General features: G+C 37.4%; 2 protein-coding genes across 4 annotated transcripts; both read left to right on the plus strand.

Moving 5' to 3' along the window:
• The first annotated feature begins 806 nt into the window (after positions 1 to 806).
• Positions 807 to 12,836, plus strand: LOC140933959 (E3 ubiquitin-protein ligase Mdm2-like). The gene is made up of 7 exons (XM_073383639.1): positions 807 to 1,112; positions 4,159 to 4,205; positions 5,404 to 5,463; positions 5,638 to 5,829; positions 6,597 to 6,671; positions 7,150 to 7,348; positions 7,767 to 12,836. The coding sequence occupies exons 1-7, from the start codon at positions 1,078 to 1,080 to the stop codon at positions 8,224 to 8,226; spliced, it is 1,068 nt and encodes a 355-aa protein (XP_073239740.1). The 5' UTR covers positions 807 to 1,077; the 3' UTR covers positions 8,227 to 12,836.
• On the plus strand, positions 8,423 to 27,946 carry LOC140933960 (ciliary-associated calcium-binding coiled-coil protein 1-like). 3 transcript variants are annotated; one of them, XM_073383640.1, is made up of 11 exons: positions 8,423 to 8,562; positions 18,314 to 18,500; positions 22,624 to 22,715; positions 23,311 to 23,397; positions 23,787 to 23,869; positions 24,594 to 24,738; positions 24,974 to 25,046; positions 25,559 to 25,690; positions 26,316 to 26,340; positions 26,482 to 26,606; positions 27,403 to 27,946. In XM_073383640.1, the coding sequence occupies exons 2-11, from the start codon at positions 18,384 to 18,386 to the stop codon at positions 27,475 to 27,477; spliced, it is 954 nt and encodes a 317-aa protein (XP_073239741.1). In that variant the 5' UTR covers positions 8,423 to 8,562; positions 18,314 to 18,383; the 3' UTR covers positions 27,478 to 27,946. The 3 variants fall into 3 exon arrangements, 2 of the variants coding, with proteins under 2 accessions (XP_073239741.1, XP_073239742.1); XR_012165094.1 differs by lacking the exon at positions 26,316 to 26,340 and having other exon boundaries at positions 27,403 to 27,561; XM_073383641.1 differs by lacking the exons at positions 8,423 to 8,562; positions 18,314 to 18,500 and adding an exon at positions 22,011 to 22,164 and having other exon boundaries at positions 27,403 to 27,939.
• Positions 27,947 to 27,948: the final 2 nt, after the last annotated feature.

Genomic DNA, 27,948 nt, shown 5'->3' on the forward strand with positions numbered 1-27,948 from the left:
CCTTCATCAAGGCCACTTTGCAACTGTGACTTTTTTAAAATTACCATTCACATTCATTGCCATTTACATTCACCTCCTTGAACGATAAGAACAGTCAACACTGCCTTTGTCGGGAACACCCCGTCAACAAACTGAAAATTTCGTACTGAAATTAACTGACGATTTGTTTTTCTTTTCCGGATGGGCCTGCTGTTTTTTGTTTGTGATTTCCTTGTGGCTTATATTGTACTTAACAAGGTACTTTACAACATTTTTTTGACGCCATTTCACTGTGCCAGGAGCCTGCTTTTGGACTGTGCATTCGCCACTTGCACATCTCCCATAATGCACCTTATTTGTCCCGCAAAATTTTGCATAAGCATTGTTTTCAATTTCTCTTTAGACAGCTGTAATACCCAGGAAAAATGAAAAACAAAGGTTATACAAAATTCGGGGGGCAAATAAGCTACATTATGGGAGATGTGCAAGTGGCGAATAATTTATTTTCTACAAAAGGACCAAAAGTACGCCGCGGGATTGTTACCCAATTTTGAATTCACTGGTCCATGACGACAAGATAAGTCAAATTTGATGAGCGCGAAAAATGTTCATTGAAGAACACGTGCTAAAAAGCGCGCGAAAGTGAAATGAAATTAATTGACCTTTCTTTGAACTTGTCAACTGTTAACCAATCAATTTTTAGCTAAACTTAGATAACCAATGGTTGCAAGGGCATGCTTGGACAAGTTCATAAGGTTCAATGAGGTTCACTATTATTTTGACAAACCGGATCATTTCCGGTTCGATCCAAAGCTTTTGCGACCCTTGGGAGAAAATAGAACTATGTATTAAGCGTGTTCAAGCAAAACTCTGAAGGAACAGACAATCATCCAACTTCAGCCTCGCCAGCCTTGATTTACTGTTAGAGATTGCTTGACGTCTGTACGATTTTATCGAACTTATTTCAACAAAATTGCTCAAACAATAAATGAGGATTTAGATCTTGAAGAAATTCTCCTTAGTGCTTTACGAGAACGGCAGGGAAAAATACATGTGAGTTGAACGGACTGCTTGAAGGACGGCAAGGGCAGGAAGGCTATGGACGGCGGCCTTGTGGAGAAGAAGAAGGCTTGGTAAGTAGTTTAGCTAACAAATTAAGTTTTGTCGGTGGTTTGTTCATTCCCTGGGTCGTAAACCGTCGGGTTATTTGAACTTTGAACAACAATCGTAAGGGCTTCTATAACTTAGAATGTCCAGAGTTACTGTGATATAGTAAGAGCTTACCTTGGATTTTTACAAAGTTATAATCATCAAAACCGCATTCTTGTTACCTTTTCTTTGCCTTTTAAAGGTATTTTTTTATTTGCAGTGATTCTCTTAAGTTAGAAATGTTTGAGTACGATTGATAATTACAATTTCTTTTTTTCATTTAAGCTTATGGCACCGATAGACATTTACGTTCCTTCGAGATTTTAAAACCTTCTCTTGAAATCGTGGTTTTGTATGGTGCCTCCGTTTATGGTATTTAACAGACAGATTTTGATTCACCTTTTTTGTGATTACTATATCCATTGCAGTAAAACATTTTTGAAGTTTCGTAATTTTGTTCGAATGCGAACGGACACATCAATGTAAACAGGCACGTAAAAATATCTCTGTGTCAGATAAAAGGTTGAAAATTATTTAAAATGTAGAAAAAAATTCAGACTAAAATATATAGAAACTTAGAACTCCGACAAGAAATTGGGGAAACAAAAGATACCATATCTTTTTAAGCTTAAGTTGATTTTAATGTTGTAAAATTTTTTTCTTCATTCAAACGTGCTTGTACATTTGCATATGCAGTGTCCATGGAGAAAAATGTCGTTCTCTGTGCGTTTTATGTTTGGTAAAATTACTAAAAATCGTGAGATGTCTATGACATTTATATTACTTATCAGAAGAGATGTTTTTTTACTGATGGCGCCACGCGCCCGAATTAATCTCCGATGAAGTTGTTGAGTACCAAATGCTCTAAAGGTCGCTTTCCCACGCTCGCCTGTAACCCGTATCTAATTTCCACTATATCTCTTGTTTTTCTTCCTTCTCGCTTACATTAGATCACAATGCACTTTGTTTAGGGATTATGGAGTTGAATGTCTATAGCTGCCTGGTCTAGATTTCATACAGGCCACTTCGTTGTAAACTTGCGATCTCTTCTATATCTATGGTTTCGAGTTCTGAAACTTTTGCGATACTATCGTGGAATTGTTCTGTTGCTAGATTTTGTGCTTGTCGATCTTGGAATTCTTGTTCACGATAAAAGACAGAAACATTCGGCACTTATTGGCTTGCGAGATAACACTTTAGTTGTGACATTCTCTTCAAGACTGAAAAATACACGCATCGTGATTACAGAACCTCGTGTTATTTGCATTTTGCAAGGCTATGTACAAAAATTGAAGACCAAGGACAGCAACTGCTTCTAGATAAAGGATCGCGAGGAATATCGACTGGATATCGTATTTTTCTAGAAGATTGCTAACTTGCGGTATTGGTTTATGTTGCAGGCCAAGGCTTGTCTTTCGAACGTGTCCAAACAAAGTTCATTTGCCCAATAAAATATAAGCTTATCAGTGCCTGGGAGAAAACAATGTTGAGCACCTTTTAAAAAAAAGGTTCGCCCCCGATTTCAATATCTGGAAAATAAACTTAGCATTAAAAAGTGGTTCTTCAAGAATGTCAATCTAATCTCGCTTGTACATGGTCAATGCACAACATACAGTAATTCTTAAACTTAAATTGCTCAAAAACGTTTTACCCATTCATTTGCATAAGTCATTGGATAATTACCAAAGTGTCCAAGGTCTTTTGCATAGCTTAATGTTGAATGTACAGTAGTAAACAATTTTTACATATTTGTCATGTTCAGAAGATTATCCTGTACGTTATTTACAGAGTTTTCTGTAGCAGGAGGACCCTATCTCTGAAGATATTATGCATTTTTGGGGTTCCTTAAGCAGGATGTTTTGAGAACTTGAACAGGCTTGCTTCTCCTGTGGTGTGCACTGAGGGTGGAGCAAATAGACAGGGGTTCACTTCTTGTCCTTTTGTAGACAATAAATAGATTAACTGTTAAGACTCTGCATGAAGCTGCATAAGCAGGATTCTAGCTGCATTAGGTTGAAATGCAATCATTTGGATCTCATAGTTTAAAGCTGATCCATTGTAATCTCCAGTGGACTTTCTGATATGTTCAGTTTTGGTGCCTATTTCACATAGCTTTAATTTATCTGCTTTTCTTACGTTTATTACAATTAAAATGGTTTACCTCTTACCAAGAAGTTTTTTTCAACTACTTGTCTTAAAGCTAATGAAGTCAGTCTTCTTCTTTTAAGCTATGCAGGGCTAAGAGCCAGCATACTTAATTGTGGTTGACATAGTTTTCTTGAGGATCTACTTGTTGAAACTAAATCATCAATTAACGTAGTTCTTCTCTTTCATGTTGTTGGGTCTCATTTCTGGTTACACAGATAGGGAACTGTTTATAGCTGTTTATAGTTCACATACACACAAGGAAGATGAAACAACAAGTAGTGAATAAAACAAAATGATTTTATATTTTCAAGCATGAATCATGATACTTTGATTCATTGTCACTAGGGGAATGTCTACAGCAGTGGCACTGAAAAGAAAACTGCTCATCAAATGTCTTGTATAAAGGGTAGTTCAGTTTAGTTATCCCTCAAAAATCAATTATCAATTGTATAAACAGATCTATAACGTAAAATCCACCTTATGAAAATTAATGTACGTTGTACAGCTCAATACCTTTCATTTCTCTTAACATTGTTCTCTTCTTTTGTACTAATAAAAACTTAGGTCTTCATGCGTGCAAAAGAGATAAGTGATTGTTGTTGTGGGTTGCCTTCTTTGAATTAATTTGTTTCTCAGTTACTTACTTATTTAGGCAATGTGATTCCGGCTGATGCTTTGTATTTCTTTTATCAAGTCAGTGCTATACAACTCTAGCTTTCAGGTTTGCAAATCCTCAGACTTGACCATTCAAGTGAAAAATATTTAGCAGTTGTTCCCCTTGATACTTTAATATGCTCTGTAGTTTTGATACCACTAAAAGGACTCAGCTAAGAGAGAAAACTGATGATAAACTGTCATGTTAACGTTATCTTTGTCTTTCAGTGAGATATTGATAGCTCCACAGTGTGACAGTTCAGACAATGAGCAAGGTAATGTATCTGTACATGTTGTTTACATCCTTGGAGACCCAGAGGTGATCAGGAGAAAAGGTGCAACAAAAGTTTTCAAACACGAGTGGTCACGGACTTTTCTCCCAACCCAACCGACTGCACCTGTGTCTCTAAAATAGTTGATATTAATTTGCTCTGCAAAAACACTTAGCTTGGAACCTTTCACTCATCTAAGCTACACCCTACACACTTGTGATACAAATTGACAGCTTTTGAAACACTGACAACAGAATGACTGAACTGTGATATTTTCATGCTCCAGTCATAATTTAAAAAACATTCTCATTGTACTGTTTTATATGATCCTTTTCTGTAATGAAATGTAACTAAGTACAAATGTATGTTAAATCCATTCTCAAGTTAAATTAGCTTTCAGGCTAGGCTACTAACCCAGGTTAGCAAATAAAAATCTAGCAAAGTGCTATTCCTTGTAGGTTGGATACTTAATTATTAACGTGACTGAGGATGTCCAACTTAGAAGAGAGTGGAAGAAAATTACTGAAGAACCGAATGGGCCAACAGTACAACATTTAAGTTGCCACATTTGTTGATTCACTTGTTACATTACAACCTCTACAGTGTTGAATCACATGATACCCATTGGCAAAAATACAAGACTCACAGTACAGAAGTTCTCCCAGATTGCATTTTGCAAATAATTTCCTGATTAACTTTCACAATTTTTTGTAGATTTTTTCAAAGTGTTTTATTCAATGTGTTTAAATAAGTTTGTTGTTATAATGGATTAAAGTCAATCAGAAAGCAGTGCAGGGTACAAACAAAGTAAATTTTTCAGCTTGACCCTCAGGGATCAAGTTGTGATGAGGCTGTACTGGCTAAAACATGTTTATTAACATGATTTATATTTAATGTCAATAAATGCCTAAACTAAAGAGTAATTTATGAATCAGCCTGACCATAAAAATTAGCAGCCCCAGCTGGTTACTGGACACAACTCTCTTCGCCAGCACGAGTCAGCACTACTTCTGTGAAAGGCATGTTTCACACGCCCGTTAGGCTTTTCTCAGTTGTTCCCCTTTTTTTGTCCCTGTTGGGAATTGTGAGTTAACTTGTTATTAAAGGTTTGGTTGTGTTATGTATCATGTCATCGATCCATCGATCCTTTTTCCTCTGGCACTTTGTACTCTGTTAATCATTACTTCTTCCACTCTTTTAGGTAGCTTTTGTAACACGCCTAAAAAGCCATGCAGGAAACGGAAAAGGGAATCTCTATCAGGTATGGACTACAAAAAAACATTTACGAAAGGTGAAAAGTTCATCTACCAGCAATGAACCTGTGATTATAAAAGTGGCACTGAAACCTTTCAATATTTTTGCTCTTTCCCTTCAAAAGAAACTCTTTAAGCTAAATTGTAATTGAAGGATGTTAATTAATGTGTTATTCCTTCAGATGTTTTGGGTATGAAAAGCAGCAGCTACAGTCCTCCTCATCATATTCCATGGTGCATAGGAAAAGTGATGCTATCAGAAAGTGAGAGTGATCTGTCTGAACCATCCAATGCACTTTACTTTGTCAAAGGATATGACTCAGCTGTAACAGCAGTCATAACAGACTCAGAAGATGACCTATTTTTTCTAAATGGTGAGTGTTTATTTTAATGTCTTAAAAATCATTCACAGAGAAGGAAATTTATTTCTGAGATCCTTCACCATTCTGGTAACTTTCAGAATGCCATCACTGAGTTGAATTCCCTTTCATCCAGAAGCAAATTCCTTCTGGGTAACTGGACTCTCTGTCTTAATGGCACCTTTATAAGAAGGATGCCTCCCTAAAATGTTCTCTCCTTCAAGTTCAATAATTTATCATTCAACAACAACTCTACCCTCACACACACACACTGACACATCTCTTGAACACATGGTTAAAACAGGTGCTCAGTGCTGGTGTTGAAGGAGATGACTGTATTGTCCAAGAAAATAAGATCAAATTACTTTCCTTCAAGTCAAAGAGGAGCCAGCCATCGTTTGTAAAGAGTAGCATATGTTGATCTTTTCATCTAAATGCCCTGCTTCACACATTAGCCATACCAGCATATTTCTTAGACCAAAAACTTATCTCTGCTGCCTACCTTCATGCTGCTCAACTTGGAGTAAATCCAAGCCATGAAGATCTCCTTGGCTTAAAGTATCCTTTTACTTTATTTTGAGCCAAAACTGAAAACAGTATTTACTTGTCTGGTCAAATAATCTCCATTTTTGTAACCACAGAATAGGATTTTACTTATTTTGACAATCCGGAAAATGCTTATTTCTAATCCTGCATATTCCATAAATATTGGGTTATAACTCTTCAATCGATCATTGGCTTATTGACTGATAAGATTAAGGTAACTTTAACTTTGTTGATAGAAACTGTGGAATTTGAGCCGCCTGATTTTGATAGCGAAGAAGAGCAGGAGGAAGACGAAGAATCTGAAGATGAAGGTAACAAACTAGAAAAAAATGTTTCCTTAACCCTTCAGAGAACCAATATCACTAAAGTGTCTTCTTTATCGTAGCAGTTGGTTTCTTACAAACATTCTGGTGGGGTTTCTTACATCCAGTGATCATTTCCTTGATTGCCATGATGTATCTGATAAAGTGAATATTGATTATTCCCAGAGGAGAAAAAAATGGAAGTGTGAATGTTTATTTAGGAGCTAACCTTTTGACTTTTGAGGGGGAAGGGGTGATTTGGTAAGGATAAGAATTATTTTCCAAAAGCTCTGGAGATGAAATGTTTCGCTCAACATACAACGGTGTAGGATTTTTTTTCCCACATAATATGCCATGAGAGATATTTTTTCCTTGGGCATTTCATAGTAAGATTATTTTTTTCCTGAAATCACCCATAGCCCCCCCCCCCCCCCCCCTCAAAAGTCAAATGGTTGGCCCCTTATATTGTTTGTTATTTCCATTGTAGTGATAGTAATCAGCTCAGAAGATGAGGATCCCGGAGCTGAAGGTGGGGACGAGTATGAAGAGGGCCAGGAGTCCGATTCAGACATTGATGAAGATGATTTGTGGTCTTGCCCACATTGTAACCTCAAAAACCATCCATTATCTCGTCAGTGTGCACGCTGCTGGGTGGAAAGACATGAGTGGCTTCCTCATTTGAAAAGGTGTGTTTGATTAATACACCATTTAACTGCTTAACCATGTTGCACTTGAAATGACCAAGCATACACCTCCCACATGGTGATGTCACCAGCCCTCACTTCAAAGATGATGTTAAAACATAACTTCCCAAGCATTCTGAAATGTGGGCAGTTCCATAAAATGGACCACACCACACACACACACATCTGCCTTAGAGTTGCAAATTTTTGTGTCAGAACTAAGCTTTAATGAAAACTAAGTATAATTTGGCCATCTTGCTGTAACCTAGGAACCTCAACCCATTTGCCCCTGAACCACATGCAAAACCTTGTGACGCCAGATCCACTTCCCTTGATCTGCTTGTGATGTCATCAGTTTTAACAGTCTTGAAAGGATAACTTGTTATTAATTTTTGTCTACAATGCCTTTCTTTCTTGTTAGATTGTCCTCAGAACCACCCATGGAATCATCAAAAACAATAGAAGAATCTGCTTCATACCCAACACTGCAAAAAAGTCATTCACTTTCTGTAACACCAACTATAGAAAATCCTTCATCATCATCATCGTCATCGCAATTAATAACTTTTACTCAGCTACTTGGATCATCATCATTTGCTGCAAGCTCTTCTACGTCAGCAGAAATAAATAACCAAGGACAATCAAGCTCACATCACACACATCAACAGACAGATAATAAAAGTTCCAAAACTAAAGACTCTGCTTTTTCTCCCGACTTGTGCGTCATCTGCTTGGTGCAACCTCGAAATGCAAGTTTAGTACATGGAAGAACAGGACATCAAGTTTGCTGCATTGGTTGTGCTGAAAAGTTGAAAGAAAATAAAAAGAAATGTCCAGTTTGTCGGAGGAAAATTAAATTGGTGGTGAAAAACTTCTTCTAGGTTATGATCTGGTCTTTTGGATACAAAATTATTTTACTTCTTCATGAGCTGCAAAAGAAAGTCGTTATCTTATGGTGCTGCATTCAACTATTCGAGAATCTGTGGTAGCTTTCTTTGAGTCCTTATAATTACCACATGCTCTCTTTTACTCTAGATGCTAACCTTGTCAAACTCTTTCACTGTCTTCTTCTGATCCTAAAAACAGTATTAGCAGTTTCTGTTTTGTTTTAAACCTGTATTTGAACAGAGACTTAGCTTGTCATCATCATCATTCATACGTCAGGATTGAAGTCAACATGCAGGAGTTCAAGTATACTGTACTACTCTTATTTTCAGGTAAAATATTTCTAATCCTTAATGGTTTATTAGTTTCAAAACTGGTTAATGTCAACTGAACCAGCAAGGCAGGACACCATTTTAACATAGTGGGATTACCTTCTAGAAACAAAAAACAGCCTAGTCACTTAATACAGTCATCTCTCTAATGACCACTTCAATCCAAAAGATACCTAGAGATTTTCTGTGCCATTCTTCAGTTGCTTTCTCTGACACTCTTTATGGCGTACCTCTGTAAGTCACTTTATTACAATCCTGACAGCGTTTGGGTTCAAGAGAGTTAACTATACCCCCACACAGGAATATATAAGTGGTGATTTGGTAAAGACAGTAATTCCAACAAGAGGTTCATGCGTTTGTGCAATGCCCGTTATAATATATCATATGACATTTTGTATAAAATCCAAAATATTTTATTGGTTTATACGTTTCCAGTGGGAACAAAATAATTACACATGGTTTATACTGTTTTATTTGTTTTCAGTTTAAGTTTAAAATGAATACCTGGCTTAAATTAAGCAATAATTCGTGAACCAAAAGTACATTCAAGGGATAGATCAAAATTAAAAGTATATTATGTAGAATCTATTTTCAAAATTTGTAATTTAAAATTCAGTATAGTTGTTTACACAAGGTCATCATCATCTGGTGTTATATTTAGTTATGATCCTTAGCTTTTATAGCTTTTGCTTGCGTATGCAGTTTTTAACTCAAAGAAACGTATTTTAGTATTTACATCAATAGGACAAAATGATAAAGTAATTATTTAAGACAAGTTTTAAAATTCACTCAACTGCACTGAAAACCCCTGTAATCGTTATTTGTGATTTGAGGGTTAACTTGACATTTCTAGTGTAGATCTAGTTCAAAGGGCAGTGTCATGAAGAATAATCCGACAATTTCGGTCCCCAGCTGTGTTGAAACAGTTTTATTGCATAGGTCAAAGCCGGTTTTTTCGGGACTGCGTCAAATTCTAAGGTTGTGTTCACACCATGCTATACTAGATAGCTTTTGCGCCGACACAAAAACCATAACAAATAGCGGGGCTTCTGTTCACACATACCAACGGTGATTTTGGCGCGATTTCTGTACGTAACGGAGCGAACCCGCGCCGCTCCGATCTCTAAAGTGGAGCGTCACATATATTAGATAATAGTATGAACATAGCCTTAAAAAGTAACCGTTTTCGATGGGACTGTCCGTTTTCAGGACAATACATACTGATACAGGTAGTTGCTCGATTTCTTGTCACGAGACTTGAAATTGGTGCCAAGAGAGTCGCTACTAATGTAAAAAAAAATGGCGGGTCACGCTTTCCCTCTGAACAGTCCAATTATTAAAAAATATTAAGGTGAAAATTGCTTATTCCAAGTGGATGACTAATCGCTTTATTGCGGCCGCCAAAGACCGTACGGATAGGAATAAACGGGCGTGGCCGGGCTACAGCAGACTATGCTGGCGGCCGCCATTTTTCCCTTCGAAGAACACAAATATAGTACTGATCCCTAAAAACAAATAACAAATGACAAATAATTCAACAACGGGAAACCCCCCAGACCTTCGGAGACTGTTAATTTTGCTGATGGTGTTTTACGTCTCGAATTCTTGGCTTGAGAAATTCATGGTTTCGATTTAAGTTTGTGATTTTATGATGGTAAAGACCGAGAGCAACTTTCTCATACGTTTATTGATTTTTATCACCATCGAGAGAAAATCCAGGAAACTTTCAATGAAAGGAATGAGGCAGAATAATTGTTTTAGTTTCATGTAAGTGTTACGAGAAGAACTAGGGACATATAATACGTTTAAGATGTCATTTCCTTTTTAATTGTTCTTATCCGGCCATGACATTTGGAAAGAATTTCTTTTCACTTGTTCATCAATATAGCCGATTCAAAATGAAATGAGATCATTATTTTTCTCTTGACAGTGTTGAAAAACTTGTCGTTTGGATTCTCAGTGTTCCATTAAAAAAAACAAAATGACACTGCCCTTAAATCTGTAATAGTTTTGATGCAGAAGGACAAAACTCCATATAGTGAAGGCTCTGCTGTTGCCCAATAAGAAGTCTATATAGTGTCTATCGTAACTGTTATATCATAATGAGTAGGTTGAGTGAGTCTACAGTCCTAAATAGGACTGATGCTGACAATATTTGACGGGTTTTGTTGTTTTTGACCGGAGGCAGCTTGACCGAGTGGTCAGCGCGTCGGACAACCGTCGGACCCGTATTCCGTTGGTCCTTTTCGAGTCCCGCTCAAACTATTTAGTTGGAGTGGTTATTTGGCAGTCACCAGTTTTTTTTGACTCACCGATCACACTTGAAAAGACCCAACTGGTTGCCACCTGCCAGTTGGGATTTTAATTATATCTATATTTCAGTTAGATTATTGTTTTTGATTACTTGATTGGATTGCCTGTTAACTGGCTAGAGAAGCTGAGAGCATTTCCACTATAAACAAAGATACTACCTTACATAGCAGAGTCGTAAAATGTGTCAGAGCCTCTAAATCCAGCTCGTTTAAAATAGAATTTTATTGAATTTTAAAGTTATACAGTTATTACAGTAACTGACAGTAATAGCGTATAGATACTATTCTTACCTCCCTATGTGTTACTCATAAAAATACCTTTGTAAGGTAAATTTGTATACCACATTTGTGACAAACTAATGTATCCGCGAATGGCCGTGCCTATGTTATATAAAATTAGAGTTTAGTTTTCTTAAAATCAAGTTTGTGATACAATTTAATACAAACTAGGTACTCGTTGGTTTCAGGTTACTGTGCTAATTAGACAAGAAACGTGCATTGATGTACGTTTGCCATTCGTAGAAGTGACTACCGGTATTTATTTTAGAATTAGGCCAGGTGTACACTAGAGGACCGTAAGATTCATGAATGTTTCTTACACACATCACAAAGAAGGATAACATTTCATTCCCAGTTAAAGTATTCACTCTAGATTCTTGATTCAAACGTCCGGACACGCGACCAAACAGGGGCGTTTTTATTTCAGTTTCACGCATCTGCGTGTAAACGGCAAAACGAAATGATAGTGTAAACCTGCTCTAAGGCGAATTTTTAGTTTTAAGTTATTTACCTACTAGAGCAAAACATGATAAAAATGAAGTGTAGTGAGTAAAATAAGCCTTGCAGCATCCCCCTTGAAGGAGACAGCAACTGACGCTTAATTTTGATGATGCGACGGCACTGTCTCGCAATTCTAACTGTCTGCGGTATTGGTGAAGCCCACAGACATCTCTCATTTCTGTTTGCTTTCCTCGTGAAGCAAAGAAGCAAAGATAAGAGGACAAAAGATCTAACACTTCAGTCGTACTATCTTGCTGAACAAAAATCGGGGGAATTCAGTGGGACAACACATGCCCTACGGGAAAATTACCATTACAGACATTTAGACAAATTATAGTCTATGGAAAGAATAACTGTAAATTTAGAGTTGTATTTCTTTTGACTTTTTCTAGCTGTTTTACTTTGTAATTACCATGACATGACAAGCGAAGAAGTAGCATTTATCATAGCGAGTGGTTAAAGCGAAGAAAGTTGTTTAGTCACTCACTTTCTTCGACCATAAAACTAGCGAAATTTTCTTAATTTTTTTGGTTTGCTTATTACGCGTATGAAGCAAATCGTAGGTTTATCTTGTAGTGAGTAATGTTTATGTACAAAACTTATTTTTGATTTTTAAATTTATAGAAAGTTAAAGTAACTTCGTGGGTATTAGATAAACGTTTGAACCAGAAAAAGCTTGCTTTCATTGTGCGGGTGAAAAAGCGTTAGCAGTGAAAACTAAGCACTTTCAACGACCGGATGGTGGTCGGTGACAACCCCCTTTCATATGGGAATCAGGCTTATGTGAGAACTGCCAAGTTACCATGGTAACCTGCCTTGCTGATCAGTTCATACTAAGGGAAAATATTCAAAAAGTGCCTTTCATTTTGTTAGTAATGTGAGTGTAACATGACAGCATGACAGCGTTTTTAGTTTTTGTCGAATCCCAGCAATCCTATCGAAAGCTTCTAGGTATAAACCTTTGCCACTTATCTCCGTTCATAGATAGGAAGCTTATTGACTAAGTTTCTTCCATTCCTGTTACATACCAAGCTTTTATAGCCCACTTTTGAGGCTTTGGACTTGTTCGGGCAATGATACAAGTTATACAGTAACGTACGGTTAATAAACTCATTCCTGCCTGCTAATATCATGCATTGTGTTATGTGTGAACTATGAATAAAAAATGCCACTAAACACAGATTGTAACGGCTGTTTGTTGCTCACTTGATGTTTAATTGTGCATTGATTTTTTTCATAATTTTTTCCTCGTGCATTTTTTTTAATTTAGAAAAAATAATGAACGGTTGCTTTCAGCTCAATGTTAGTCCCAGTGCCTTTTATTTTAATAGAAAATTTAAGGGTTTGTTTCTGACAATTTAGGTCTAACATGTTCACACACAAAAAAAAACGGTGATTGGTAGAGTCACATATGAGATTGGTGTTGATGCTATACTGAATAGCTTTTGCGCCGGCCTCTGTTCACACCCAAAAACAGTGATTGGTAGAGTCACATATGAGATTGGTGTTGATGCTATACTGAATAGCCATTTGCGTCGGCCTCTGTTCACATATAAAAACAGTGATTGGTAGAGTCACATATGAGATTGGTGTTGATGCTATACGGAATAGCCATTTGCGTCGGCCTCTGTTCACATATATAAACAGTGATTGGTAGAGTCACATATGAGATTGGTGTTGATGCTATACGGAAAAGCCATTTGCGTCGGCCTCTGTTCACATATAAAAACAGTGATTGGTAGAGTCACATATGAGATTGGTGTTGATGCTATACTGAATAGCTTTTGCGCCGGCCTCTGTTCACACCCAAAAACAGTGATTGGTAGAGTCACATATGAGATTGGTGTTGATGCTATACGGAATAGCCATTTGCGTCGGCCTCTGTTCACATATAAAAACAGTGATTGGTACAGTCACATATGAGATTGGTGTTGATGCTATACGGAATAGCCATTTGCGTCGGCCTCTGTTCACATATAAAAACAGTGATTGGTAGAGTCACATATGAGATTGGTGTTGATGCTATACTGAATAGCTTTTGCGCCGGCCTCTGTTCACACCCAAAAACAGTGATTGGTAGAGTCACATATGAGATTGGTGTTGATGCTATACGGAATAGCCATTTGCGTCGGCCTCTGTTCACATATAAAAACAGTGATTGGTAGAGTCAAATATGAGAGTGGTGTTGATGCTATACTGAATAGCTTTTGCGCCGGCCTCTGTTCACACCCAAAAACAGTGATTGGTAGAGTCACATATGAGATTGGTGTTGATGCTATACGGAATAGCCATTTGCGTCGGCCTCTGTTCACATATTAAAACAGTGATTGGTAGAGTCACATATGAGATTGGTGTTGATGCTATACTGAATAGCTTTTGCGCCGGCCTCTGTTCACACCCAAAAACAGTGATTGGTAGAGTCATATATGAGATTGGTGTTCATGCCATACCAGAAAACTTTTGGGCCGGCTTCTGTTCACAAAGAAAAACAGTTTTTGGTGCAGATTTACTAATTTCATCAAAGACGGTGACATGATGATACATTTCTATGATAAAGCGTGATCTCTTCGTTGCACCAATGAAAATCAAATTGCCGTAGGCCGTTAGTTTGAGAGTTTTTGCCGATTAAATAACAAGAAGAGCTAACGGGATTACATCCGAGTTGGGTAACAAGAACAAGGATTCGAGTCATCGGGATAAATTTCAGTGAAATTTTGATAAAGGGAAAGGAAATTTAGTTCGAGATAGCGAGGAATTCGAGTTATCTGAGTAAAAATGACTCAAATGTGGGGTAAAATCTAAGGAAATAGGGCGTAGTTCGAGTTATCCGAGTTCGAGTTATCAAGGTTCTACTATATTCGTTTGCATACCCGTTCATAAACTCTCTCGTTTTTACTAAAGGGAAGATTTTAATAAGTGTAAGACAAGAGACTATAAAGGGGACAGAGAGGGCATCCCCCATATACACCCTATTCCATAGGTAATTCGTCTCGAGTTATTTTTAGAATTGGGATAAAGTTACCTCGAGGCGTGGAGGTTTCGCATGACCAAACGCCGTGCAAAACATGTCGGGCGAGAGGCAATGAAAGCGTAAAAAGATCGGGAGCATTCCTGAATATTGAAGTGAAATGAGTCGGTGCTCACCTGGGAAAAAGGAATCGCTGGACTCTTTGACAACCCGTGAAATCAGTTTAACTCGAAGTTGTCGTAACCTCAGTGCTTTAATAAAATGAGAAATTTCGCCGGTCAATTGAAACCGGTCGTTTGTACAATTTAGGGAGTTTAAGATCCAACGACGCGGACGACAACTAGAACGTCAAAAAACAATAGGTTTAATTAGCAAAATAACAACTTCGCACGTGCAACACACTTTTTTTGTTCATTTCTTTCCCGTTTTTGCACGACTACGACGTGACAATGCCTAATTTCGCGTTTTATGGAGGACGTAAATAAGCAACGACGAAATTTTATTTCTCTTTCTGAGCTTGAATATGGTCCCTTGAAATTCAGCTTTGGGAGGTTCGCCTACAATTGACAAAGTAAGTGGGTAGGAATAATCGCTATAAAGACTGAAAAAAATAAACATCCAACCAGAAATTGCTCTCTTCAAACTGTAAATTATAAATGATCCTGAGAGAATATTCAGTGTGTTAAGGATTTCCCTGCTCTACTGTTAGCCCTATACAAGAGAGGAAGGGCGATTCTTTTTTAATTTCGGTTTCGCTGACACAGCTTTCGCAGAAATCTCGCTGTTGTCGTTTTCGTCGACAAAAGGAATAGCAAAATCGCTCTCCGCGTCTTCCCCCATTTTGTTCTGCGTCATTTCGTGAAGGACGCGTGGCTCTCAGCGTGGGTCATCCACGCGGAACACATTCACGCTATGTGATTGGCTGTTGTCTAATCCCCCTTGAGATCTGTGGTGTTAAAAATAACTCGAGACGAATTACCTATGGAATAGGGTGTATATGGGGGATGCCCTCTCTGTCCCCTTTATAGTCTCTTGGTGTAAGATGATGTGCATAAAACGGGTATTTTTCGGCTTCGTCTATTTCAGTGGTCTCACTATTCTCACTAGCTGAGAATAATCCGTCGTGTAGGGCCTGATCAGTTCATCGGAAGAGCGTGGAAGCACAGGTGGCGCAGACTCTATACGGGAGTTTGTGTTAGAATTTGAATTCTACAAGCCGTTATAAGAGAATTTATGAAAAGAAAGAAAATACGTTCTAAATCATTTTGTTGACTCGTTTCTGTTGCCTACCCCAATTCCCCCCCTCCCCCTTTTCCGGATTGCCTATTGCCAGGGCAGTACTGCAGTTTCCTCCCACCCCCTGCCCACCCCTAGTAGTGGCAATAAAAACTGCATATCGCCCTTTTTTAATCGCCAGGTAGAAATCAATAGCGTTCATCATATGGGAGAGAAATACGGTATGATTCTCAAAATTTTTATAGTCAAGCTTCTACAAAAATATATATATATATCACGGGTATAAAAGAGGTGAGAATTATCTGTTAATTAACTGACGCCAATTTGGCAGATAGAAGCATTTGAAATCTCGTAATTTCAAAAGTATGATAATTATAAAAAGCCGGAAAACGTAAAGGAACAATAACGACATTAACTGAAAAGAAACCAATGAAAGCAGGGTATAGATACAAAGGTAATAACGGCTTCACGGTTGAATACGGTTAGTTTTCGCGACTGAAGGTTAGATTCTGGAAGGTTTGTAATCTTTTTAGCTGTCTTTTTATCCGTCATAAGGTTGTAGTTTGCGAACCTCCTGGAAGGTAAGCAACCTACACTTAAAATTATTCACTTAAATTTACTCATTTGCCTTGCTAAAGATCTTAAATGGAATCTTGACAGCTTGTCCCGTGAGGATGAACTTTTTAAACATTCTGCTGTTTCCGAATTTTGTTGTTCACTCTGTTTTCCGTCCAGGGAAAAGATTAACCTCCCGTCAGGCTCTCTTTCAAAGAGATTCATGGAAAAACTTGAAGCCCAACCTGATATCACAGTCAAAATCAAAAATGAAGTGAGCTTGATTTTAAGAAAATGGTGCCATTGCAAAGACACAAGCCTGATGTCGTTAATGATAGAAAACGGCAGCCCACGGCATGGCCGGCACCAAGGGCTTTCAGATGTTCTTAAGCGCCCACCAATTTTGTTGTTGTTTTTTTTTTTCTCGTTTACTCTTTTATTATTAGCATAAGTTATATCAGTGAATGAAAGGCTTGAATATCGGTTTTTAAAATAGTTGCATATTACTTCAAATGGAGAGTACCCCTCCCCAAACCTGCTCTTTGCCGGAGTAGAGGGCAAGCTATCTTGTTAATAGTGGACGTGTTTTGTACTTTATGCGACACAACTGAAATCACTGCGCTGTACAAGGCACGATAACAATACTAATCAGTGCCTTTAGTTTAAAAGTATTCTATCGCAAAAACTAGCCTCAGATTGCTGCGACTGAGTGCGTTTTTCTTCTTTTTCTTTTTTGTTTCCTATATAAGATTAGGCAATATTTAGTTTTCCTCCTGGGTGTTTAGTTTATCTTTCGTATTTTTACCCAGACTGCAAGGTAAGACTCTTTAAAATTATGACATACCCGTATCTGAGATCTGGAATATCTTTTATTTGAAGTCCTTTCAAGACAAAGGATCGATAAAGCTAAAACACCTGCGGTCATATCGTCGCCGAAAGTGATCATCAGTATAGAGACTGCGCTAGTAAGTGAATTGGTCAGTTTCCACATTTTGTTTATTCCAAAAACATATATATGTGTTTATCACTGTTTAAGAAAATGTTATGTTGATTTATTCATGGAGCTTGTTTTCAAAAGCGGCCGACTTTAAGATCTTAAAAGTAAAACTTTGAATTGAACGATAAAGGGTCGAACAATCTGTTCAATGAAATGCGTTGTTTTATCTCTGTTTACAAACAAGGCTCGACGAAATGAACTTATTGGCTCCTCGTTGCTAATAAATTGGCAGTAGATTCAGATATTTTTTATTTGGTTTAAATATTTTCTTACGTTTATCTTGACTTCACTAAGAATCAAACTTAGAATTTACTGAACAGATAGCTATAGGCTTATTAAGTACCATACAAACTTTCGAGACCTACGTCAATAATCTTGCCTTCCTTTAATATAACTACGAGCGTGTGTTCAAGGGATAATCATTTGACAGGCATTTGAAATGCAGAAAAGCTAAAATTATCCTTAACTCGTCCCTTGGCGCCCCGCATGACAGTTGCGAAAGAAACTCACGCTGATTGGATAGCAATCTACTTCATTATTTTCTAGGTGAGAGGGAAATTATGGTTGTTAAGCCAAAGCCATAAATAACTCATTTATATAGCGACAGATCTTGTCGAACAATAAACACTGTTAATTTTTTATCGCTTACTATTCACCCTGACCTACTCTTTAACGAGTTGACTTTGTATTTTCACATCAGTCTAGGTCCTTCCATGAGAACAAGGCAGGTGGACACAATTTCGTTGGGTTCAGTTTGCGGAATTTTCTTGCTATAATTTATAGAGGTTTTGCAACATGTTGTGTGTATTTTCTCTATCTGGACATGAGCTATTACAGTGATCGCAAGAGAATTGCCTTTCAAACTGTTTGTTTTTTTTTTTTTGTGTGTGTGTGTGTGTGTAGCCACGAGTTGCTCTGGTGACGCGACCATTGGCTTTTTCCCCCCTACACATAAACGCCGATACCTCAAAGAATGGATAGATCCAAGTCCCCAAATATGGCGACTGTTTTAAACGCAAGAAGGATGGCCAAACGAAAACTACAGAGAAGCGCAAGAAAGAATCGAGACAAAGAGGAACGTGCAAAGAAGGTAATACTTTTGCCTGAGTAAAACGCAGTTTTTTTTGAGTAAGCAGACGTCCTTTCTACGTCTCTATGTTAATTGTTAAATGCATAACCGTAACGCACAAAAAATAATCCAGCTGTTTAGAGTAAAGTTGTCACTTTTATTGGTTTGTATTTCATTCAACAATATGTTTGGCCTTTTTAATTAAAACATTGACAAGGTTTGAAATTAACTGACTCAAGGAAAACAAATGGAGAACAGTTCTCTGGCCAATCAGAGGATGGGAACAACACATGACTGGTGCGCCGACAGGTTATCATAGTTAAATCATTTCCTAACGCATTTAATTCCCTCCCTCATAGCAGTTGTATCAGTTTCTTCCAGCCTTTTGTTTTTTAGCTGATTCACATCGCTGACCAGATTTTAAGGTGTATGATTTGTCAGATACAAGGTGTTTACTCACTTCTGAGTTTATAACAGAAGTCCCGAAGTGTGAGCATTCAAATGAAAGTTCATTACAGATGTATTGGCGTCCTGTACCAGTGGCGGCTGTTTATAAGAACCAAAATATAATTTTTGTATGTCTATGAATCTTGACACGTGACCGTAACGGCTGAGAAATAATGATAAAACTTTCAAACGGTGCCTATGGGAATATTAAAGTTTGTAATCTCCACCGTCGACGCTCACAAATTAAATGATCAAAGAGGAGGCGATTTGTGCTCAAATGAAAAATTTAAAAGAAATGTTGCTATGTTTGCACAAGCTTGTACAATTATCAACCAAGTACTTATTAAAATCATTCAAGTTGCAAAACAGTTTGTTTAAAACACAATGCAGTGCAGTGCTTAGTTAAAGTAATCAGTCTTTGAAAGCCGTCAGCGCTTCGATGGTCTTCTAACTGACCAGTATCCACGGACATTCATCTCAATAAGGCGACATCACTACGGCCGTGGAAAATGGAACGGTATAGAAAAGCCAAAAAGGCGAAAAAAGCTTCAACTGGAATTCCTAAGAAGCGTGTACCTTCACCAGTAACCGCCGACATAATCGTGATCGTTGTCAAAAAAGTGAGTTTGGGTCTTTTTTTTCTTTAACTCCGTTGTATGTTTCACTCTTCAGGTGAATGGCGATCGACTTCTCTCTATCTAAAAACAGTTTTTAGTGTTAAAACACAAAGAAATACATGACCTGACATGACAACTTGGGCAAAGGACAAGCTTTTGTTGGTCCGTCCACAGGGCGCCCAGACTTACAACAGTCTACTGGTACTGGAAGCCAAATTATATAATAGGGATTTACATGGGAACTTATCGTAAGATCCATTAAACGGAAAAAATACACATAAACAGCCATCAAAGTTAACTTACCTCATAAAGAGTTGTGTCTGTGTTGTTTTTTTACTGTTTCCGGCCATATAAACCAGCAAGTTTTGATGTTATGGTTTCTCACCACTTAAGAAGAAGACGGGGGAAAACTCGGCTGTCCTCCGCTAACAGAAGAAAAACCTCCAAAAAGTACCCTTATTCCACTCCCATCGCTCCCAATCTTTGCTTGAGCATAGACCAAAGATTTTCTTTCCTTGAAAATGTCAATTTAGTTCGATTCCATACAATGAATGATCCACGGCCTCAAGAGGACAGCCGAGCCTTATAATTTAATTTCCAGTTGGCTGTTGTGAGTCTGGGTGCCCTGTGGTCCAGCCAGGAAATTTATCTATCACGCATGCGTAACAGTAAGATTCGAATCTCGTACCCAGATCTCACTCTGTTTTTCCCTTGGCCGTGGGAGATCTGGGTACGAGATTAAGTAAGATCCGCAACTCGACAAACAACTGGACTTAAACTTAAGCTCGACTTACAACTTGACTGTACAGCTACGAGATTATATTAAAACCTGATAAAGATTATATTGATATAATCTCATAGCTGTACAGTCAGCCTTGCTTTTTACTCTGTAAGACGTCTTTGCTGTCTTATTAGTTAACAGGCCAAGAATCTCCGGCCTTTTGAGCTACAATGAGGAGGAGGGGGAGGGATTTTCAAGCTGCATGATTTTTTTAACCTGAGATCATGCGGTACTGTATGCCTTCTCCTTTTTTTTTCCCTTTGCCCGTCGCTCTTCCCCGAAAAAAAAAATCACGAATGCCTGATCAATAGCTTTTCCTTGCATGATGTTTCTCCACTTTCCTCATAAAGTTTTGATAGTCCGCCCCGTACAGTAAAAAACCCACGAGTAAGAACCTACGTTTTCCAGGGTTAGGCTAAACAGGTTCTTACATAAATGGTGGTTAACATAAATTTAGGCTATCTAGGTTCTTAAAAATTATGTCGTTGCTAAGAAGATTTTAGTGATCAGCACCCTTAAATTTGCATATGTAACGATTGCTTATATTTTTAATATGACCATAATAGGGATCTATTCTCACATGAATTTTAATTTCTTGAGTCAAAACAACTTTATATACATGATTGTGCTGTAAAACACAATATTATAAACATTTTCTCAATGACCTCAATAGAACAACATTTATATATGTACTAACTTGCCTTTTGCAATTGCAATTAGTAAATATTTTTAAATGATTTTTGACAATAAGAACCTTTCTCCAAATTTTAGGCTAAAGAGGTTCTTATATAGAGGGGGTCTAAATTGCAAATTTTAGCCTAACAGGTTCTTAAATCTTAGGTTCTTACTCGTGGGTTTTTACTGTATTATAAAGATACTTTTTATATCCAGCATTTGAGAGACAGTGAAACCCCGCCTTACGACAAACCCGATAATTAGACCGCCTCGTTATTACGACCACAATCTTTCGACCAAACTGGTCACTTTATTAATTTGAACATTCCGTTAATACGACCATCTCGTTATCACGACCAGGATTTATGGCCCCCAACGGTGGTCGCATTAACGGAAGCAAATACTCCCTCCAGTATAATTTTGAGGGGGTTTATTAAAATAGCCACAGAGGGGCTACAGAGCCGCCTTAATAAGGCATTTACAGTAATTAAAGAATAATCCGATTTGATATTGTTTGCCGGAACAATGCAAACAAGATTAATAAAAGAGCCGAAATCTTAGACCTGTTATTCTTTGCTATTACAGAACTAATTAACTAACTCACAAAAACAATCTAATTTCATAGAAGACACTGCGGCGCGGGGGCTCATTGTTGCTTAGTTTAATACACTGGAATTATATCGCGAAATAGCTTTTGGTTTTGTGGTCAAGGATAGGCGATTAACTTTGAACACGTTTGAATCTTTTATGGAAAGTCTCGAGCTTCCAAATCGTTCAAAGCGTGGCAAAAGCTCGCGGCAAAAGAAAATTGAAACGTCTCGAAAGGTCAGTCTAATTACCTTGTAAAAGGATGACGGACAAACTGTTGAAAGGTTTTACTTAAATAGACACCGATTCCAAGTAACCTTAATTTTGCCTGCTGGTTTTTCTGTGTATGTTGAAAGACCTCATGAACTACGAAATACTAGTCGATTAACAACACCCCTCCCCGCTGGAAAATAGATTTTTGCAAGCCGTGGCGTTGCATAGCAACAAGTATCTGCAAAGCATATTCAAGATGGCGGACACGAAGAAGTCTCGATCAGCTATTCGGATCAAATCTTCGGAAAGAAAAAGATCTGCATCCAAACGGGACTCCGCGACAACAAGAAACAAAAATCAATCCGTTAGTAACCTACCTTTTTCGACTTTTACTTTTAAGGTCGTTCGGAAATACCGTAAAAACGTCTACTTTTTAAAGTTTGAATTCAAATATTTCTGTTACGTTTTCCATGATTTCTTTGAATCGATGTCTCTAAGCCTAGTTGTTCCACTTTGTATTGTACAGATAAATAACAAGAGTTATGAAGGGATTTCACTTAACCCGTGAAGTAGGTAGTAGGATACTACGCGCTATGCACTAATTCCGTTGTCTTCTTTTGTTTACTTGTAGAAACTTTGCAGTAGTAGTTATCTGTTTCACGGGTCAAGTAAAATCACTCTAAACATGATTTTTTTTATTTAACAGTTTCATGCAAATTTGGGCTGATCAATAAGTGTGTTGCAAAAATGTACTTTAACATGGAGAACATTGTACCTATGTTACATGATGTCAACTTTTCATCCATAACTTTATGATTTACAGGAAGAGGAGGAGAAAGAATCATTAGCCTGGAAAGTTTTGTCTGAAGAACAAACTCAAGCACTCAAGGAACTTACAGCACGTGAGCTGGAAGTGTACGTTCAACAAGTTCATTATAAGCTTACTATTAGAGAAACAATTTGTTGTTTGATATTTTGGTCCCAACTTGACCTCTGCTGGTCCTACAAAAAATGCAGAGGTCAATCACCTGAACTGAGATGAGGTCAGAATCACAGCCACAACAAAGCATGCAGCCTGCGTGGCAGGGGCAAAAAGGGGAATAGCTGGGAAAAGAAGTGTGGCATCTCTTTTGCCCCCCTATTCCCTTCCTCCAGATTCCCCACCTCTTTCGATTCGACACCTGCCACGGCAGAAACAGAGCATGCCCATCTCCCAGCACTCTGCAGGTGGGTGTTTGTCAGGCATTTCTAATATTTCCTTTGGAAAGCTACAAATGCAGCCCCCATGTGAACAGATTCACGCAAAGACTCCACTGTGGGGCTTCAATAAAATAGTGTGCAGTGTGCTAATTTCCCACCCAGTGGACAAATAAGAGAGCCATGCCATAACTAAATAAATGAAACAGTATTAACTTAACAGATGAATGTTAGCAAAAAGCAAAGTGATCCTTACAAACCCTACATAGGCTTGTTTAGTTGATATAAAGATTTGATGTAATTCTTTTTTTAGGAAGGTGGGTGAAGTTCTGACCATTGAAAGTTTTCACAATTCTCTTCCTGAAGCTTGTGTGTTGGACTACTATGTTGCTGGGTTTTGGTATCCTTTTCATCATACAGCTAACAGTTACCAAATTCTTTTGCAGTAAAATTAAATATGAGACACTTAAAAGAAATGATTCACTCTTTGAGTTTGGAAAAGAACATATTTCAGATATGTACCTCATCATCAATTACATGTAAATGCAGGTGGAATTAACCTATGTTATTTTTTCTAGAATTTGCTAATACCCGATTACTGATTAGGAGTAAGTGGTAAATTATCGGGCTCATCTTGTTAGACTGTGATGAGTGGTTTATCCTTTACACCAACATGTTTTATAATAATCTCTATGGGTACAGCAGGCAGGAAGATTGTCATTTTAGGCTGGTGTTAATTTTAATTATGATGCAAGAAAGTTTTTTCCTTGACAGAGACTTCCTTTTAAGGTTTGCAAAGGAACAAAATTTTACACTTCAGCAGATTTCAGCATTTTTTACCCTTCTAAAAGTGATGCTAGACAATATAAAAGGTATCTATATCGCAGTATGGGAGATGTTCCTAAATTATAAAAATAATAATAATAATAATAATAATAATAATAATAAATGATTATGCAAGAAGGTAATTTGCATTCAGATAATCCCACACCTGAAGTCATACACCTGCAAAAAGGAGCCCGAAATTCCAGGGAATTCTGGGGTAAAATTCCTGGCTTTCCAGGCTTTTTTGCACATGCCGAAAAGGCAGGAAAAAGGTCTCCGGGAAACCCCGGAACGGAATCATGGAAGAGCTAGGGAGTGCCAGAAATCATTCTAGTCAGAAGCTCTGGTCTTTTTTGCACATAAGGAAAAGCCCGCTAAGTGTTGAAAATTTTCTCATGGATTTCTGGGCTATTCCAGGAATTCCTGGAGAGCCAGGAAATGTCTGACCAAGATGGTGTCTCAGTAGGACATATGTCCTTTCAAGAGAAAAAAATATTGCAGCCCTGAGACCTGGGGAAATGGTTGTGTTTCTCTAGATAGTTATATTTTTTAATAAAGTTACTAATTTTTATTTCTATACTTTCAGTTTGTCATCAATAACTGTGTTGTTAATACTTATTTTAATGATTTACTAACATACATTATACTATTCATGTTTCAAATTGAAATAAAAATTGGAAGTATCATGATATGGGACAATAAACTTATCATACTTTATGCTTAAATCCTTTCTCTTTTTTCTTATATTTGTTTGTTTGTTGTTTTTTTCAGAACACCATTCCTCCCTGATTGAGAGCATTCAAAAGTTTAAGACACTGCTGGCAGGCATTGGAGTAGAAAACTGCCCCCAAAATGGAGGGCTTGAATGTTTTGATGTTAATCAGGCTAAAGTCATCACAGACTACTTTACTGACAGGTAAAGAACAACTGTTACAATAATTGTTGTATCATAATGATATAGGTTCATCCAGGGGCATCAAGTACATATTACTTGATGAGTCCCCTCCTTTTAATTCAAAGGGTCTTAGATCAGAATTTCTAACCATTCTTTCCAAGATGAGAGGGTGTTTTGCTACTCTTCAACTGCAGGATATATTTGAGTAAATACAAAAAGCCAAGGTATTGACCATTGTGATGTTCCTTTTTCACAGCTTATTTCAACACTACAGATTGTACCAGTTTCTATTTACTCAAGAGCCCCAAGAGGAAGTTGTTATATCAGAGGTATGCATTTGTTGTCATGTGAAGAGTAAGAAAGTCATCTTGGACTGGCTTGTCGGCGGAGCCTTGTAGAGCATACATAATATTAAAAGCTTTAAAGTAACTTTTGATAAACTGCTGCATTTACCTTCCAAATTGTCCTGTGTTTGCTTTTCATTGACAGAAAAGAAGAATACTTTGACATTTTGTTTAGAGTTACTTAAGGCAATTGTTCCACTCAGCCCTTCAAACATCTTTATGCATGGAAACATAACTTTTTGCGATGACCTGACCTAAAGTGAACAGAGCTTGTAAAATTTTACAGTTGCACCCACTTCTAATGGTCTCTAATAAGACCATGCACCTCTTTACCAACCTCTTCTTAATAATTATTCACCCCTCTATTGGATAGCAACTTTCAATTTATATCTGATTTTTTATTTTGAAAATTAGTTTTTGATACAGCATTGTTAAAGTTGGGGTGTTTTCCCCTTCAGTTTAGTTCACTATTAGTTTGTCTTTCTTCTTTGACACAGCTTGCTGTTGAAGTACCACCTCTGGCCAGTGTTCCATTCCCACCTCCGCTTGATGAGGGTATGACAGAAGATGTGTGGAGAGAACACGTGATGACACCACCACAATCACCTCAACTAATGGAACAAAAAGATGTAAGAATTTTATCATTGATTAACTGACTTAAGCTAACATAGTTCAGAGATACTATACTGCCAGCTGTTCTCATACCTTCAAGGACATGACTGTCATCAATTCTGTGGATTACAAACTTTGATCTCACACTTTCTCAGGTCTGCAGACCAGTTTCTCATGTCTTGTGGAAAAATCTCAGCTATTATAGCTATAAAATCAAACCAACATGGAAAGTAAGATCACATTTCCCCTGAAATCTCTGATTTAAAATGGCAAGCAGGAGCTGAGAAGGTTGGAAATCTTAAGTGCAAAGTTTCAGATTGAGTTTGGAAGTCTTCCCTCATCTTCAGAAGTAATCAGGTTCTAGAAGTTAAAGACTTGAAAGGGTCACATTTAGGCAAAATGTCTGACATAGGTGTGCTAAAATTAAAATTTAGGGTTCATAACAATTCATAATAGCACTGTCACAAATTTATAGAGGGTAGATTAACACAGAAGATTTATGCAATGTGTACCCTACTTCTCCCCCCACCCCACCCCACCCCCCCCCCCCAAAAAAAATGGAAAAAAATTAAATAAATAAGAGTATTGGTACGAAAAGAAGTTTGAATTAATTTTATTCTTTACAATATTCCACATTCACAGGGTGATGTAGATTCAAGAGGAGAAGGTATTTTTCTTCATGAATTCCTTGTTAGCCTAAACTGTTAACTGTGAAACAATAAGTGTGATACATAATCTGACCAAGTTGGTGTGGAATATTGGGCACTTAAGTCATTTCAGTAATTCTGTTGGGTAATTTTGTTTACAGCCCAGTCAGCTGCACTTAACCTTGCTGAGAATCAAACTGCAGAAGATATTTTGGCATCTGTGAAACCGGACCAGGTCAAGAGTATTGTTAACAAGGTGGCAGATGAGGTGTTAGGAAATTTTAAGGTATGCTGTGAGTTGTTCTGTTGCCCTGCATTAAAGTATTTTAATGATCCCATATTCCTTGAATAGGAAAAAAAGATATTACTTCAATAGGGTGAGTGCTAAGTCAAACAACTTGGGCACTTAAATATTAAGGATTTAATGCTCATCAATTTTTAATAAGTAGAGAATTGTTCATTATTTACAAAGAACACAGTATTATTAGATACTGTACATAGAATTCAAAAATCTGTGGTTCTTGCGTCAACCATTTTGGCTGTCTTAAGTTTACGGGGATGAAGATAACTTTGCACTGGAAGAACTGAAAGAGGTAGACTGTTTTCCTTGTGGTAACCTAAACTGGATAGAAAAGTGTCGAGGGGAGGGAGGGGACTCTGGTTGTATGGCTGATTTAGGTTTAGTCATGAATCATATATCTGGAGAGAGTGCTCAGTGGATTGTGGGTACTTGTTCAAGGAAATGCTCGGCAGTTGAAAACCCTGAACAATACGTGACTGCAGAAATATGTTTTGATTGCAGTCCTAATTTTAACCGTTGCACTGGGCTTAATACACATGATCAAAATTTGAATTACAGGTATTTATATATTGAGATATGTTAGCTCAGGCTTGTTATAATAGCAAGATATGCAGTTACAAAGGTAAATGTTTCCAATGAGTTTAAAAGTAATTATTAATTGAAGTGTCAAAAATGGTTTGAATTAAGGTGGAGCTAATTTAAACTGTGCTGGAGAAGCTTGTTTGATAATCTATAACCATTAAGTCTATAAAATGTCATGATTTTTTCTTATAATCTTCAGGCTGAAGTTGAAGCAAAGCTCAAGGAAAGAGAAACATTGTTGACTTCAAAAATAGGAAAACTACAAACGAGATAGCGTTGAATTACTAAAGTATATATTTTTAATAAATTGAAGATGTAAATATTGTGCACTTGTATACTCCCATCACTTAAGTCTATCACAGCTTGAAACTAGTGAACATATTCCAAATCCCAACTTTATGGACATCCGTTAATCAATAAGAATTCTTACATGATTATTTAACTGTACTAATAAAAATGTAGGATAGTTTTCTGTAAATTTAGGGAATTTTGTGTTCCCCCATGTTGACCTTATAAATAACAATCAAGAACTCATGTACTGAATAAATTGTCAGGGTCGGCCAGGGTTTTTGGGTATACGGTATACAGGGGCTTTTTAAATCGGGTATACGGTATATTGCAGCTTAAATACGGGTATTCGGTATATCACTTTCTTTGAATTTCAGGTATAAAGTATACCTTCGATTAATTTTGGGTATATTTGGATGAATTTTGGGTATTGTGGGGTATTTTGGCGAATTTTTTT

The sequence above is a fragment of the Porites lutea genome, chromosome 4, assembly GCF_958299795.1.
Source record: "Porites lutea chromosome 4, jaPorLute2.1, whole genome shotgun sequence".
Taxonomy (NCBI): domain Eukaryota; kingdom Metazoa; phylum Cnidaria; class Anthozoa; order Scleractinia; family Poritidae; genus Porites; species Porites lutea.